This window comes from Monomorium pharaonis, chromosome 9 (assembly GCF_013373865.1).
Source record: "Monomorium pharaonis isolate MP-MQ-018 chromosome 9, ASM1337386v2, whole genome shotgun sequence".
In the NCBI taxonomy this organism is placed as follows: domain Eukaryota; kingdom Metazoa; phylum Arthropoda; class Insecta; order Hymenoptera; family Formicidae; genus Monomorium; species Monomorium pharaonis.
Window position 1 is genome coordinate 768,813 of NC_050475.1, and position 17,518 is coordinate 786,330.

The window sequence follows — 17,518 nt, forward strand, 5'->3', positions numbered from 1 at the left end:
CGTGAAACAGCAATCGTGACCGTAGATGACTCGAATGACTTGCAAATTCCTGGCTCGCCTCGCCGCGCGCGTAATCGGGCGAACGGTACTTTACTCGCTTCAACTGTTCCCCCGTCAGCTGTTTCGTTTTTTCCGGAAAGATCCGAATTAATTGATTAAACCGTTCGATGATTCGTCTTTCGGCAGAATCGACGCGAGATAATCCTCTCGCGAGCGTCCGCGACGACGGGGAGATGAGAAACGGGAGAACGGCGAGCGGAAATGATGCTGCGTTTCGATGGAACAAATGTATTCGTATGAAAAAAAAATACTTGTGTTGCGCTTATCGTGACCAACGGGGAAAACGAAGGAGAACGAAAAACGTCGCGAGAAAAAGGGAAAAATACGTTTCTCCAGCACGAAATTATCGCCGAATTTATTTCTTTTTTAAGTTGTATTTCCCCGCACCGTCAGCTCCGTTTCGCTCACATACGAATCGTTTCTGTCGAAGAGAATTTAACACGGACACATCCGAAATCATTGAGAAACTCCGGCAACTGAATTCCGATGGGTGTCGCCCTCGCTCTGTCGAAGCTGAAATCTCTAGAGAATATCATGACGGTATACAACTCGAAATCATCTGAGAAATGTTATAAACTTTCAGAGACTTACGGAATTGTTAAAAGGACATCCAATTAAAGTTCATTTGCAAATGTTTTACGTTCCGTATACTGTTTTAATACTTTCAAGATACTGTTTTAGAATATAAAACATCTATTCTTAATTGTTATGACTTTTACGATAATAGCAGTCGATAATAGTAGGCTTTTACGGTAATAGCAGTCGATAATAGAGTTTATAATACATTAAAATATATATTTTGAAAAATATATACATATAATTTATATTTTATATTCTAGACTAATGGTAATATTTTTTAAAAAAGCATTAAAAGATGAAATTACTTGAATAGAATTATGGCAAGAATCCTATAGTGAGAAAGGAAAAAAGTAAAGATACTCCAAAATGAGCATTATGATTCTATTGAATTAATTTATTATTTGTCATTGTGTGCATGAATTTAAATCTGTTGTCAATACCTACAAAAGGTCGCTCTTGAGAATTGTATCTTTTATTAGCACAATTTTAATAAATGTATGCCATACATTCTCTTTTATACTTCTTCGAAACGTGGACTCCACAGTGTGGATTTCATGTACTGTTTTATTGGGATTGTCACTTACATTGCGTATCAACTATGGTGATTCTAATAGTCATCACACCATTGTTTAAATATTTCCTTAAGAATGTCTAAATAAAATTTTTTTTATAATAAACAGTATTTTTTTATTTCTTCCATTACTAGACTCATTTCTTGAATCGCTACTCTTAGATTCTATTAATGTTGTTGCGCATGTATCTTTAACAGCCTCAAATGGTGCTTCATATATTTTAACATATCGTATCAATAAATCTACTTGATTCATTTTTCACAAAATCCTCTTTTTGTTTGAACAAACGCTGTAGTTCGTAAACTTTTTATGACACATTTAAAAAATATGAAGTAATAACATATTTTAATAAGTTTATAAAAAATAACTTGTACCTTAACCGAATATAAATTTCCGATGAAATATTCTCATTAGCTCTTGCATCGATATCAGCATCTTCAGTATAAGAATATTTTTTGTGAAATTGATTTAATCCAAAAGTTCTCACAAAGTCTGTCATTTCCTGTTGCATTTCCGTAAAACGTTTTTATTAGCCATTGAATAATTGCGAATATATAAATCAATCTAAGCCTTGTATTTGATGTGACTCTATTCTGTATGGACAGTTCATTTTGGGAAGCATAACTACAATTTTTTCTGTCAACAAATTACAACACACAATACTAACACATCAAAATTATTGTTAAAAACATTTTCTAAATAGAAAATAAAAAATAAAAAATATAAAAAAAATTGAGACATTATAAAAGAAAATTAATAACTAAAATTTACATTCTCAAATATACAATGTGATATACAGTACGAACGTTTTCTAGTCGATTGTGAGATTCTCTTGAAAAAGTAAATCCTCATCTACATCGAAATTGCACGACTCTGTGTACCAGGTCATACCGCCGACAACCTAATCAAACATTTTTTTTAATTACATATAAGATTAATAGAGAATAAAAATTGAAAATAATTTACGAACCTTATCGAAGATAATTATTCAGTTTAACTACATCAATGTAAATATCGATAAAGCTGTTCGACGCGTTTTTGCACAAGTTTTTTAAATATAAAACATATATTTAGAAAACATGTGTAAAATGCAAAAACACGCGTTATCTAAGTCGCAATTTACATGTGCATTGATATTCCTCTTGGACTTTAGTTAAAACTGTGGTGAATCAATCCGTATACACGTCGTCTCAAGTGCATAAAGTAAAGTAACGTGGTGCATTTTGTCCAGGAGTTCGAGTGCGAGTTGAAGGATGCGTCCGGGAGGTGCACGAACGTCGTTTCCGATTTCCGGGGAGATAATGAACATTCTCCTGGCTCTCCTGGCTTGTAATCAAGATGATTATGACAGTGATATGTGAGAAAGGACGACAGATAGACAATAAGGAGACCCGTTAATTATCACCTCGTAACTCAATAGTCGCATGATTTGATTGTACACCAAGATACAAACGCTTCCGAGAAGATAGTCAAATACTGTAGTATCAGATTTAAAATTCAATTGTCACTGCAATAATCGCGAGATAAGTTTCATCGATAGAAAAAAGCAGTATGCTATTTCAAGCAAAAAAATTATATTTTAAAAACGCGGAAATTAAATCAGCGTGGCTAAATTTCTATCTTATAGTTTGCAACACAAATTTTATATCCCTTCGTTAAAGCATACGTAAGTCCACATTATTTGATTATTTATTCTTCTCGTAATTCCAAATAGCCGCTATTATGCCCGCCTTCTAATTTTTGCACGAGATTAACACTTAATTGAGCGGAGAACTTAAAAAATTAAAAAATAATTTATGTATTTAATATGTCGGACATAGAAAATGTACGATCATGAAAAGCTAAATACGAAGTGCTAATGGTGTACACATAAAAGTATATGATGTTATAGAGTAAGAGATAATAATTATGTGCTCATTAACAAATGTTATAAATACATAACATATATATCTTTCATCGGATTAGAAATAAGAGAAAATTCAAGTGTTGTCAGATTCAACGAAAATCGAGGGTCAGAGGAAATCGACAGGACGTTTTTATCTTTTACAACTCTATAACGTATATTACTACTCTATTATGTTTGATTCGTTACGTTTTACGTATAAAATAAAGCGAGGACGAGGATGAGGACGCGTACACACCCACACACAAGTATTTTGAATATATATTATAACTACATTTTGAGATAATATATTTATTTCTTATTAATATGGAGTTTTCTCATCAACAATAACAGTGTAGCAGTAGGCGTAACAAGAGAGACGAGGTAGGTTACGAGGAACCTATCCTAATGTCGTACGCCAACAAGTCACCGCGGTTGGAAGGGATCCTCGTGGCGTCTTATTCCTTCGTTCGTCATCGTGTGTTTGTTTCGTTTGTGCTTATATCGACGCCGAGCTATCGGTATCGCTAATCGTCGAGGGGTGAGAGGGGTGAGGGGGGAGAGCGTGATCTCTCCGTCTTTGCCGCGTATGTAAAATCTTGGCGCGCTCATTTAATCCTCGAGCAATTCGTTATCGCGAAGGACGCAGTCTTATCGTGTTTAATACTTCAAGTTGATCCGTAACGCGAACGCGACGGATAAAAATTGGAAGTCTCCCGTTTTCCATTTGTTCTCTTTTTTTTTCTTTTCTTCGTACCTTTTTTTTTCTTCGCCAGGTCTCTGCTTCTGTGCGTAAAGCCGTAACATCAGTTACTAAATGCACAAAGAGGGAAGGAGTAGTAATGAATATATTTATATATATCAAGTAATGAGCTAATAAGAACGAGCTGGGCAAACACGAGCGTTCGAGGATTAAAATGTCGCCTAATGCGCGCGCGTTCGCGTTTAATAAAATGTGCAGCGTTGAGAAACGAGGTTTACGCCACGGTAACCCATGTTTTTTCTTTCTTTTTTTCTCTCTTTATTTTGCAGAGTTATACGAACGGAAGAGCCACATGCTATGTTAATCTCTCTCTTACGATTAATTATTCCGTACAGTCTAACGCGTTACATTATACGCTTATAGCCGATCCCTCCTTACCAAGTGACAAATCAAGATGTCGCAATACTGCGGAAAGGGGAAAAAACCTGTGGCTAAGAAGTGGAGAATTGCTCTCGTCTCCGAAAGACTTCTCGAAATATTTTCTCGTCGAGCGATTGTGCGTTGACGCGTTAAGGAGCACGAAAAAAATAATTGGAATCTTACAACGTAACACTTTCATTGCTCCAAGTAAGCAAAACGTTAGCGACACGCTAGCAGTTTGTCAGCAGAACGTTGCGACAAATCAATATGCGGAGTCTGCATTTGGTGGTAGGTCGCCAGTGAAAATCGAGCAAAATCCGTCCTTTCGCAATTTCATTTAACTGGAACAAATTCAATTCAGTGAGATGTACCATTTAACAATGTGTATCGTGGAACGTATAGCAATTAAATAATAGCGAGATAGCGGTTTTCTGCTGACAATCCGCCAACGCATTCCATTAGCAAATTCCATTTTCTTTCCGCTGGCATTCCGCCGACAAGATTTGTAGCAGACACCTTGCCAAACTCTGCCTCGGACAGATCTGGCTGTCTGCGGAGAGAATAAGAAAGAAGAAAGTTGTGTCGGTTATTAAAAAATCGTAAGATCGAAATATCGCTTCGCGAAAGTAGACGCTGGACAGCGGACTGTGCATCATACATTTTGCAATATTAATTCATCACTCAGCAGGGAGTAGGACTCGGTTTTTTTTTCTTCGTTTCGACGATATCAAATAGTGGTATTACTTGGCAGGATTCGAAAATTAACGTTCAAATAACAGTTCAAATTATGGCAGTGCTTTGTAGAATAATCTTATTGCCCGTCAGTGAGTGAATTAATACATGATGCCATCAATCAACGCGATGTATAATGATAATGAAAGCGAATCAATCGTATGATCCGATAACTCGATCCGCGTTTCTCGGAACCTACGGAATCTCCTTTTGCTTTTAATTGGTGTGTTCGCTTGTGCTTCTCGTTTTTCTTTTTTTTTTTTTCTTTCTTTTCTCCTCCTGTCCTCGCTCGTCGTCTACCTAAGTCCAGCTTGGCGATTCCTTTTCTTTTCCTCGCGTAGATGATTGCATTTAAGGTGATTGCACATAATACCCGCGTTTGGAAAGAGAAGAGCGAGAGTGCACTCTACGCGATCTCGGCTCGTGTATCGCGGAGAAAAAAAATGCGTGGAATGTCTCCACGAGTGTATCGTTATAGGCCGGCAATTTCAGATACATATGTATTTGTACATGGAAATAAATAAATAAATATATATATATATATATATATATATTGATAAGAGAGTACAGCAATATATTATATATTGCAATGAGATCAACCCTCGAAGAATATAATACTCGTTAAGTATCGAACGAGAGAGCGCAGATACCAATATTTATTTATTTAGAGCGACGGAAATTTTTTCGGAAATTATTTTGAGATTCTGCGTATATCGTCTGTGTACATCTCTTCCCCGTTTCTCCCTTTCTCTGAGAATCGTTACGCCGAGATTACAGATTTAGAATTGCAAATCCCAATCCCGCTCCTCGTTCGTCGTTATCGCGACAGGGTTATTGCAATCGTGCCTCGGAAAATGGCGTGCTCGGAAGGAGGTCGCTCTCTCGCGAGGACGACGACGACGACAACGAGATAAGTGCATTTTGCTCTTATCTTTCCGTGCGTGTGACGTCTAACACAGGCTCTTGTTGGCGCACAAAGAAGTAGGGGGGCTCGACCTTTAATTCAGTGCAATAGTGTTCCTTCAGGGGTATCTCTAGTAGAGGACAGATTATGTACAAGGAATCCTCGAGAGGCGTACACCGAGCAGATAGGAAAAAGGGTTTCCCCGGCTCGTGAGAATGGAACAACGTGACGGGAAAACGAAGATCGAAGATGAAAGGAAAATGGAGAAGGGGAGAGAGAGAGAGAGAGCCCTACTGAACCAAATTACTGGCAGAACCCACACGTTATACGAGGAGAATTATACAGCTTATATAAATTAATAAGTCTATCTTTGATTTCTTTAGGCGCGGGTGACTCTAGACTGGCCCCCTATATGTTTGTATTTTGATCACTTCCTGAATTAATTGCAGCACAGATTACGCCTTGTATAGTCTGCAGTTTTCGTGAAAGGTCCGTTCTAACTTCGCCTTCGGCAAGCTAGAAGTCCTAGCAATCACGGGGGGAAGGGGATGTGACGGAGACGAGCAAGTGTTTTTTGGGGGGTTGATGAGAGAAGCGGGCGAGCTGAGCGTTCGCAGAAACACCACGTGTCTTTGAAAAATGTAGGCGAGACGCGCGACGCGTGGTGCGTGCCACGTTTTGCGTGCGTGATGCATGCATGTGTATCTAAGGGTGTGGGAACGTTACTTTAAGAAAGTTACGCGTTATCCTTGCCGTTACTTTTTCGTTACTTTTTTTGTAAAGTAGAAGACGTTTAATAAGTTATATTATTTAAAAATCAATATTAAAACTTAAAACTCCAAGGTATAATTATCAAGCCTTTCTTTATATTAAATTCATCTAACAATTCTTCTAATTTTTCATTACATTATAATATTTTTATATATCTTTTAATATACTCTTATATTTTTATAGAAATTTAGATTGCAATTTACAAACGCACAAATTTTATCAATAATTTTTATTAAACATTTTCTTAACACTAACGTCATTATTAAGAATTCTAATATTCACTGCCAGCACTGAAAATCTATAGTTGGTACTAGAGATCCTCAAGTAAAAGTTTGTACACCGCGTCCTAAATATGGACAAACGCTTAAGATAGAATGAGATAGATGCATTTTTCTGAAAATTAAAAATAGATTCTTTCAAAAGTTAAACAGTGACTTCTTTTACTTGAGGATTTCTACTTCACATTACATACACATATACATTACGTATAAAAAAAAGCTTGCTATATAGTTTGGAGTTTTAATTTTCAATAACAATTTTTAAATGCTGTAACTTTAAAATCTAATACCTTACTAGTACCATTACAAAAAAGTAAAAAATAACGATAACACGTTTTAAAATTAGTAACGGTAACAAAATACTTTTACCATAGACTTTTAGTATTGACAATAATGGCAATGATTATTGGATTGTGACTTAAGGTCTGAAATGTGCACAATATTTTTCACAATATTCAAAATATATAAAATATTTAAAAAAATAAAATAAAATTTACAATTGCATTTGATATACGCAATCATTGCATCTGGCATGCCGATTGTACTTGCGCTCTGAAAAAGTGTGCAAATCTATTAAATAGGCACAAGGGTAATACCAAAGTAACGATAAAAGTAATGGCTGAATTCGTTACCGTTACAGATAGAAAAGCAAGATAAACGATAAAGTGGCAACGCGTCACTTCTTAAACCTGGAACTCCGCGTACCCGGGTGCGGTGACTCCCTCGCATGGGTGCGATCATTCAGGACACTTTCATCGATTTCGTAGCGCGCGGCTTCAGCGCGACGCGGCATCGCGTCGGGGCGCGTCGCGCTGACGCACGCGGGAAACCGAGGGAAACACCCTCGGGACTACCTAGCCACGACCTACTTAACGAGGACAATGACGCTCTAGCTCTACTGGAAAAGTGTAGTCCACCCCCGCGGCAGCGGCGGCGGCAACGGTCGACAGCGACTCGCCGCCGCGCGTTTCCTGGTGGGGAAAAAAATAATCGCACATACACTCACACACGGAGAGATCTACCCTACTAAGGACTCGACGAGGAATTTAGTTTTTAAGTTTTTCTTTTCTGAATACAATATAGCGTTTCTACCGAGGAGAGCTATGAAACTAAATGTCTATTATATATCTCTATCGTACAATATAACGTAGTGAAATATTCGAGTACAGTACAGTACTAGTTTTAAGTAAAGTATCTTTTTTTTGGGCGGATACGACTACTCCTCTAAGGCCTCGCTCATACGAATCTCTTCCCGTTCTCTTTAAAGTAATTTAATTTCGAATCTCGTCTTCCTCCTCCTCTTCCTGCTCCTCCTTTTCTTTCCTTTTATCTTTTTAGTCCCGCGCACATCCACATTCTACTTGCCTAAGTTGAATAATAATGAGACTAGATGTGAGTGTGTTTCGCCCCCTTTTTCATCAAGTGAATCGAAAGAATTCGATAGACGAAGATGGGAGACATGCACATCGATCAGTAACAATTATTCAATTCCGATTAATGTTTCAATTTACAATTCCTGAATGAGAAATTTCGATCCTATCAGTCTAGTAGTAAAACCGTCGGAAGGAATCGGTAAACTCGTCAGCTCGCGGGCGAGGTCGGAGGTTTACCAAGTCGCGCGGTCGCGAACGAACGAACGAGCAAGTACATCGCGTGATACCGGACCCCGGCGCGCGCTTATCTAGCTAAAACATACATTCTATTACACATCGGAGCATTGAGAGAGCAAACAGTCGAAGTCGAATCGCGAAATATTTAATACTGACGTTTGGTACTGCCTTATTGGAGATAATATTGCGAGACGTCGCGTTGTGGAATCCACGACGTGGCTGCGAGAAAGAAGATCCTTCTGTTTAAGTAATATTCATCTTCCTTTCATCAGTCCTTCCTTGCCGGGCCCGATCTCCGGTATCAAATAACCCGTTATGTCGATTAGAATTCCGTCAGCCTCCTGCTAGAATTCTTCCCCTCCTCTTGGCGCGATAATTATAAGATTTAATGCATATTATCTCGCGGTAAGTGGTCATTCTACGCCGAGAGTCCATCGAGCGAGTCTCTCTCCTTCCGCAGTCACAGAAATTATTAAAGTAGTGGCAGTATGCAGTCCAATATTCGACGAGGTTCGATAGAGTCAGCGTTCCTCAACTTTCGCGCTTGCCTATGGCGGAGTATCCGTCGAATAAGAGTTCCATTGTATTTACAATATTCGTACAGAGACGAGAAATCGAAGAAGTGACAGTCTGTGTCTCGAGATATTTACATTGCGCCCCCAAGGGAACGATTATCTAGAAATGTAGCCTGTCCGAGTTTTTGTTCGCGAGCGAAACGCCCCCATCTCCCCGCCATCGTCACCGCCGCGGGGAAAGAAACGGAGATAAATGGGAATAGATGCCCGATGCTGCGTCCATAAATCATCGCGTAGTATTCGTTGTATTCGTGCGCTGGGTGTGCGGCTAATCGATCGCCGTCGCTAGGAGTCAGTGGTGCGAACGATTGCGGATGGAGACCCGCTCGATAAACTTGGACAGACTTGACTTGGCGAACGTTTTTTTTTTCTTTTTTGCCTTTTTTGCGTAAACTGGTTTGAGAACCGATAAATTTCAAAAAGCTTTATCCACACTACGTGCTAATGCTGATCGTGACGAAGGAATTCGTCGGAGTTGAGAAACGCTGCAGCAATACAATATCTGATACCATAGCAATCGAGAGAGACTCACCCAGGCTGCCGGTTAATGTAGAGTTAAAATGTCAACAAGAAAATATCTTAGTACTCATATGTGTCTCGCTACCTATTTAAGACATCACTACTAGAGTTTATAGCACTTTTGTTTATCCTATATTATCAATGTACGTAACAACGTATGAACAATCAAAGAGATCCTTTCTCTGTCTTTCTTATCCCATCCTTCCCCCCATTCCAATAGCCGAAAATTCTTTTCGTTTACCCGCGTCGCCGCCTATTTCTGGCTATTTCTTAATTTCTCTGATAAACTGTCTGATTTTTCTAACAAATTGACCTATAAATCTGATATTGCTTAAAATCAATCAAAGCCCCTCAAAGGCTCAGCGATCCTCCAAAAGCCAAACTGCTTTCAAGAACTCTCCCTTACTTAGTACGGGGCGGTCTCCTATCAAGGGGGATGCAGATCGCGGTGGTGAGCCCTGGCAGTTAAAATGGCCTTCAGCTCAGAATCCAGCTGCTTCTTGGTTCGCTCGCTGACAAATTGGCCGCCCACCACCGGCTGAGTCAATCTCGGCGACGGTAGGTCCGCCATCAGCTTACCACTGTCGCGATTCTCATGGCTTCTAGCACGCCGTATAGGTTTCTTGATTGGCAACGTTTCCTCTCGAGCCTCTTTCTCCTCGCCCGTGGAACGACTCAAGGAAAGCGTCATTTCCTGATTCAGGGTATACGTTGAACCACGACCACCACCACCAGCACCACCACCACTACTACCACCCCCGCCGCCGCCACTACCGCTGCCTATAGCCTCCGACGACCTAGTGAGGTCGATAGTCCCGGACCCCCACTCGCGCGACAGTTTCCTTCCGATAGCAGATGTCAGCTCGCTGTTCGGCGACAACAGCGGGCTCCTCGACGCCTGGTAGCCAGCCGAGTGCGGCGGTCTCAGAGTGGCGAACACTGGGAAGGATTGACCTCGCTTTGCCGGACTACGAGAATATCTCGGCGTCGGCACACCGCCGCCCCCGGCGGCGGAATCACGACGAACGGTCGGCGTGACAACACCACTAGTCGAATCGCTTCTGGCAGGTGCTAACGGGCGCAATGTGGCACTGCCGCCAAAGCTAGAACCGAGACGCGGCGGCGGTGAGCCACCGTCCCCGTGGCTCAATCTACGGCCTACTGTCTCTAGCGGGCTTCTCGCGCGCAAATTGGTGTTGCTGAGCGTAAACTCGCGCGGCTTCATCGGTGCGTCGAGACTCACCGGCGACAATCCCAGGCGGGACCCTGACAGGTTTGTCGAGCTCCTGCTCTTCTCCGATCGCTTGGGACTTCGAGGCATCAACGGACTCTTGCTGCGACTCCTTTCTCTACCTTTGCCTAGTTTCTCGTCTTTTTTCATTGTCTTGGTGGTATCAGACTCCTCCTTTACCGCCTCAATTTTCTCCTCTTGTTGTACTCTAAAAGATAATTGATATTCAGTAATTTCTCTTGCACTCTCCAATACTCTTTCTTATTACTATGATGTAATAGATTATGAAAAATAGTGTTTTGAAAAAAATTGTTTCCTAAAAAAATTGCATTCCCTTACCTTCGAATTTCTTGAATCATCTCGAAGAACTGCGCTTTGCTCTTACGTCTACGACGTTGTTCATGTTCCTTCTAGAACATGGAAACGTTGTAGATATTTAGAAATCAAAGTGTGCATATTCTCCATAAATTCGCAAACATAAATTTTCAATATTTACAGACAAGTTTCTACTAGAAAACTAGTTAGATCTCGAAAGTTTCTAATACTTATTTTAAAGTGCGTTTTTATCAAAATTCAAGTCTGCGAACTTAAGGCCGTTTAGAAAATTGACGGATACGCACTCGTTTAACGCTCTTCTGGAAAAGCGAGGCGATCTGGCCCTGTCGCACAGTGTGCACCAATTCGCGGGCGGCATGATGCGGCGAGACCAGCTCCACGCAGTTGATAAATCTGTACAGCTTCTGCGAAAAGAACATGACGTTGCGGCTACGCCAAATGGAATCCTCCGGTTTGCGCCGCAATCGTGGTAACGTGTACTTGTAGAAGAGATGTTCTCCCACCAGTATAATGGTTCCGAGCACCACACCCATTCCGAGCAGGCAGAACACCCCGGCAACGGACGCGACTCCCAGCGGCCTGGGTTGACCGCCAGGCTCGGCATCAAACGCCGCGTCCATCCCTAGTCGACCGTTTAGACAAGGTAGATCGCCATACCTGGAATTAGCTCGCTTTATATAAAGTGTTTACCTCAGACTGATTTTTATATCTTTTTTTTTACTGTTTGACGGTATCGCATTGTTATATCATAAAAATATATAAAATATAAAATTAATGCATATATTACATTTGTATTTTGTATACATGTATAAAATAAAATGTTGAACACATGTAATTCTCCAAATAAGTTAATTTTTCATCTGACATAAGTTTTTGATGAGATAAACAACATACTCTTGCTTGTATTTTTCTCGAGCAGTTCATATATTCTGCGCGTTGAACTTTATTTATCACTTAATGTATTTTCCTCTAACGTAATTATTACGCTCCCGTTATCGCGCAAATAAAAAGAAAGTTCGCACGCGAACCGATATCGATTATCCAATTTTTGCGCTTATTTTTGCGTATCGCTCACCATTTTTCCTGCAGCATGTCGAGCACCCCGTTGCTCGTGTAATTCGCTATAACTTTGGATATGCTCTCCTTCAGAGGATGTCCTCTCGTAAGCGCGATTGCATAAGTGTCCTCGTTGATGGTATCACCAATCTTCTGCAAGCGACAACCGTTATCGGTCGCTCGGTAATAATCCAGAATTGGCGTGTCCGCGATCAGGATATCGAGGGTACCGTTTCTTAATCTTTCCACGCCCTCAGCAACATCCGACAAAGAATATCGAGCCATGTGAGACCATAATTGCGGATTTGCTTTTTGCACGTAATAATCAGCCGCGGAAGCTCTGGGCGCACCAACTCTCTGTGACAACAGCTGTAACATAATGCACCCAAAAGCCTTAAATCCGTAATTGAAAACTGTATACTAAACAAAATTAGTAAAATTTTTTTTCATGCATTTAAACTTTGTTCCAAACTGTTTTGTCCATAAATTGAATAAATAATTATTATTAAATAATTGACACGAAAAATAATAATTAATAATACTTATTATAAAAAAACTTTTTCGTTTATTTCTTCTTATATCAACTCGCTTATAAACATTCACGTATTTATAAAAAGAATTTATAACAGATACTCACGCTTTTATCATGATAATTGCTCACTGCAGAATGAAAAAAGAGACCGGCAATAAGGGCGGCTATGTTAGCTGTGTACGAGGCCACAAAGATAACGGAGAAGCCGCCCCAAATGTTGATAAGGAACTTGTTAGGCCAAGACTTTGGCGCCTTGAAGGCCACCAGGTGACCGCACAGGAGGCCCCACATCACCCACAGCGCGGAGGCAATGGAAAAGTTCTTGCTGCGCTGCCTACCCCAGGGATTCAGGCCGAACGGGCTGAACCATTCGTAAAGCGCGACGGCAATTGCGGTGAGGTTCAGCGATGTGAACACGGCAATCCACAACTCCGTGCTGAATGGGAACAAGAACGCAAACAGCGGTATCTCAGAACGTAGCTGTGGCGCCGTAAGGAAGCTCACTCCACTGAAGTAATACGGCGTGGTAAAGTCCACGAACTTGGCACGATTGGTGGACACGCTCAAGGCCGCAAACGCCATTTGCGCCCGGTTGGACACCAGCTCGCCTATCACGCCGTTCCAAGTGCCGTTCCGGTTGTTCTGTTTGCCAAACAGCCCGTCCTCCACCAGGTACAGATTAAAACGGAACCCAAGTTCACGCGCCATCAAAGTCAGCAGGTCCATACTAAGACCGTAGCAACACACCATGGTGTTACCCTGCTGGCAGGTGAGACCGCCACAGAAACCCTCGTGCAAATTCGTGACCATGGTGAACGGCGACGCCATCGCGGTCACGATACGATAAATTGGCATCCCGATCTTCTCGCCACCCTGCTCGAGATATGCCGGCATAATGCCGCCCCCTGGCCAGATTATAGTATCTAAACGGACCTCCCTGCCTCCCTTGATAGTGCCGACCTTGGTCCACCTGTTAAACATTGATGACATTGATTATTCCACTTTCTACCGATAGATATGAATATCTTAAGATCGAGCTGAAACCTCAATTGAGTCTTATTCCCTGGAAACCTGATGGCTTGCAAATTCAGCAACTGGAACTCTGCCTTATCCCTGGAGATCTGTCCCATGTATTTCCTCAGTTTGTTCGTCAAAGTCACGGATACGTTCTCCCTTACGTCGCTCGTCATAAACTTAGCATTACGATCCGGGAAGCATTCCGGGACGAAGTGCTCTTTGAGCTGCAGGTCACGCATACGACTCAATCTCGTCTTTGTTTCCAGAAATGTCTCATCTAATGCTTGCGAGGTTTCTCGCAACATTCTGGACAATATGGTATCGCCGCTCATAATCTTAATGCCGGACGGTCTGAGCGCCAGCATCCCAATTGGCATGAAATTTTTGGAATTAAGCTCCTTATCACTCGCGAGTCTCACGACATCTTCCTCGTCGTCAAAATTAAATCCCTTGTCCTCTCTTTTAGTCAAGATTTTCTCGTCTTGCCACCTATATTCTTGTAGTCGATGTATGTCGTTAGCCAAACTCGGTAGGGGGTTCAGCGGTTGTAGCGGTGGCTTATCCTCGGACGCGAGATTCGTCGCTCGATCTAACAATGGTGAATTGTCATTGGCCGCAACAGCAAAACGCGAACCATGAACGAGATGCGAACTGATAATATTGGGCTCGTTCGGTCGTAACTCTGCTTTGAGATCCAACCAGAGCCATAAAAATCTGCCCGAGAGCATCTCGAACCTGCCGGCCGCACCAAGGATTTTCCGGGCGTTGCTCAGGTCGCAAGCCATCACTACAACCCCACCGCTGCCGTTCTCCTCGGCTACTCGTCTCAGCCTCAATCTCAATGTTCTATCGTTCGTCGGTAGATGTATAACCGCGCGAAGTGTCAATGTCGGCTGATTCGTTTGTAGAAGATGAGTGACGGAAAGGAGAGTAGTGTCAATAAGAAGGGTGAACGCATGCCAGTTAGCCCGATGCATTAAGGCGGCAGCTGCCGCTCCGACCTCTTTAGGGCTCGAACCTATGCGGCTCTCAAACCGGCCAACATTTCCCTGCAAACGAAAAGTAATCGCTTTAATTTTTATATTGCGAAATAATCATACAATTTATATAATCAGATCACATTCTATCGAATTTGATAAATGCTATCATAACATAAAGAAAAATGTATTTATTGAATTAACAAGCGAATTTTGTGAAGGTGAGTATATACCTGGCGAAGAAAGTCTCTGTGCGTAAACGGTAACCACAGAGCTGGAAGATTCAAGGCAGCGGCAGCCGTAACGAGAAATCTGGCTGCCGATCCTCCCCCTATAATAAGGCTTAATACTGTCTTTCCGCCTTCGATGTCTGTACAAAATTTGTTTAACACTGACAAGGGATATAACAAGGAATCTGTCATGGGTGCCATCCTTGTTTCTATATATGACACATCCATGTCTGCGTGAAAAGATTCCAATCTCGCTTCCTCCCATGCTTTCTGCACGTCTGCCTTGAAAGGGGTCTGAGGCTGTGTTAAACATACTACTATCCGCCACGACGCGTAAGATGATCTAAGCCTGGCCTTCGCCGCTCTCAGAGACTTGGCAGCATCCGAAGTACCGGATACTGACACAGATGTCCCTAACAAGAGGAGAATTACAACTCTTGTATAGGAGCCAGGCATCTTCCTCAGTTTTTCCTTATACTCCCCTTCCTCTTTTTCTATTTAGCTTTTTTGATATACATTGCTAAAGCATGGGCCTAATCTGTAAGAAATAATATTATTTTAAAAAATTGTAATTTTAATATTATTTTGATATTTTATCTTAATAGGTGTCATTAATATATCATTAATACATGTGTGACAGATAAGTTTCTAGCAACAAATATTTGTCAGTAATTTACCGATATTATCATACACACAATGTACAATTAATTTTAAATTATTTTTAAATTATACTTTTGTGAAGAATTCTTCCAGTACAAAATTATATATATATATTATACTGTTATAAATACACTGCCATAAAAAACAAATATTCCACTTTTTGTACATATTGTAAAGAAGACGCAAACTCATAACAATAATTTATTAATATTTTAACAATTGATATCTAAGATTTATAATAGATATAATTTATAAAGATTTATTATCTTTCACCTGCTAGGGATAGTTACCCTGTTCCATTTTTTTTTTGCAGGTGTCAAGATAACTTTTTCGGCACAAACGGGCACATAATCTCGCGTTACGTTGTGCACTCACTTCGGAGGGGAGAGATTCTAAGTCATATTCTAAAAATTGTAATTCGTACGCGCGTTACGCGGATGCACAAAACAGAGACGACCTTACCTCTTGACGGAAGGGATAGAAGGTCGCGCGTCTGGTGGGGGTTTAAGAAGAGCAAAGCAGGGATCGCTTTTCGGCCACCACCGCATAATAGCCGTCGATCGGGCAAACCGTGTCAATCGTCGCGAGGCACTCGGTCAATTGGCACGGAGGGCACGGAGGACGATGAGCCGCCCCGTCACTCGTCCACCCCCGGACGATCTACTCCGTGCGTAACGGCCATTTTCGCGAGAGCAGCCCCTCCCTTTAAATTTCACCCCTGTGGCATCCCGTGGTCCACACGAGCGCGCTCGTGGCATACTCTATGTATTGCGCCTGTCTCCCTTAGTACGCGTATACGTGTATAAGTGTCCTTATGTGTATATCGTCGGCTCTCCGACAATGCCACTAACACTCGTGGATTTTGCTGACGCCCGTTATAAATGTCTCTCTCAATGTCCTATGAATTAAAAAAGAACGGATTTCTTAAGCTCCTCCTAATATGAGGTGTTCCGAAAGTCATGACCTGATTTCATACTCCTGACAAACAGTTCGACTCCTCTTTTCCCGCGTTATAAGTAAAGAAAATAACAATTTTACAATTAATAAGAGATATTGATGATTGGAGATGATGTTATATGATTCAAGAGCTGAAAAACAAAAAATATGTAAATAAAAAGACTTAAGGGGTTCCACTCAAAACTTTAGAAGTACATGAAAAAAATACTTGATTTTTATTTTGCTATTAGTGTGAGTTTGCTCAAAATTTTAAATATTCAGACAAAAATAAAATTTTTTCGCACACTCTTTGAAACTGCAATTAAATAACAAAATACACTTAAGCATCATACACTGTAAAATACACTGCATCATTTAAGTTCGACTAAACTTGCTTTCTAAAAATTTTAATTCAAGATTTAATTATTAAAAAGTTGTAACAATAATCTTCCAATTTGATTCTGTATTAAAAAATCTATGTTAAAATAAAAACTAGAAAATATTGTATATTAAAGTCAATATATATATATAATATATTCACATATATTTTAAATTCAGAAATGAGTCATATATTGCAATCTTAAGTTTCTTTTATATATAGTATTTAATACTTCTATTAATCAAAAGTTAATCAAAATAATTTTTATTAACAAATCATTAATTAAATATACTAAGTCTATTTTATTAAAAAATTCTATTTTTACTGGCATAATTATTAGCAATGGTATACCGTGCGTTAAATTATCAAAGAAATATTGTAGCAACAACTGCACACATCTTGACATCTACAAATCTAAGTAAATAGAAAAACATAGTACTACATCAATTTAGTGCTATTATTATTCCACATTTTTTTTTTCATAATTAAAATAATGGCAAATATATTGTGATGTACGGAATACCTCTACAGCGATCTTCGAATCTTCAATGGACAAGAG

The 17,518-nt window shown here is 40.4% G+C and overlaps 1 protein-coding gene across 3 annotated transcripts; it reads right to left on the reverse strand.

Moving 5' to 3' along the window:
* Positions 1-3,389: 3,389 nt before the first annotated feature.
* On the reverse strand, positions 3,390-17,374 carry LOC105834443. 3 transcript variants are annotated; one of them, XM_028193500.2, is made up of 8 exons: positions 16,107-17,374; positions 14,988-15,522; positions 13,805-14,826; positions 12,866-13,730; positions 12,248-12,597; positions 11,457-11,829; positions 11,176-11,243; positions 3,390-11,044 (listed from the first exon to the last, which is right to left on the reverse strand). In XM_028193500.2, the coding sequence occupies exons 2-8, from the start codon at positions 15,438-15,440 to the stop codon at positions 10,033-10,035; spliced, it is 4,143 nt and encodes a 1,380-aa protein (XP_028049301.1). In that variant the 5' UTR covers positions 15,441-15,522; positions 16,107-17,374; the 3' UTR covers positions 3,390-10,032. The 3 variants fall into 3 exon arrangements, with proteins under 3 accessions (XP_028049301.1, XP_012532382.1, XP_036148316.1); XM_012676928.3 differs by having other exon boundaries at positions 11,176-11,246; XM_036292423.1 differs by having other exon boundaries at positions 11,176-11,246; positions 15,918-17,374.
* Between the last annotated feature and the right edge of the window lie 144 nt (positions 17,375-17,518).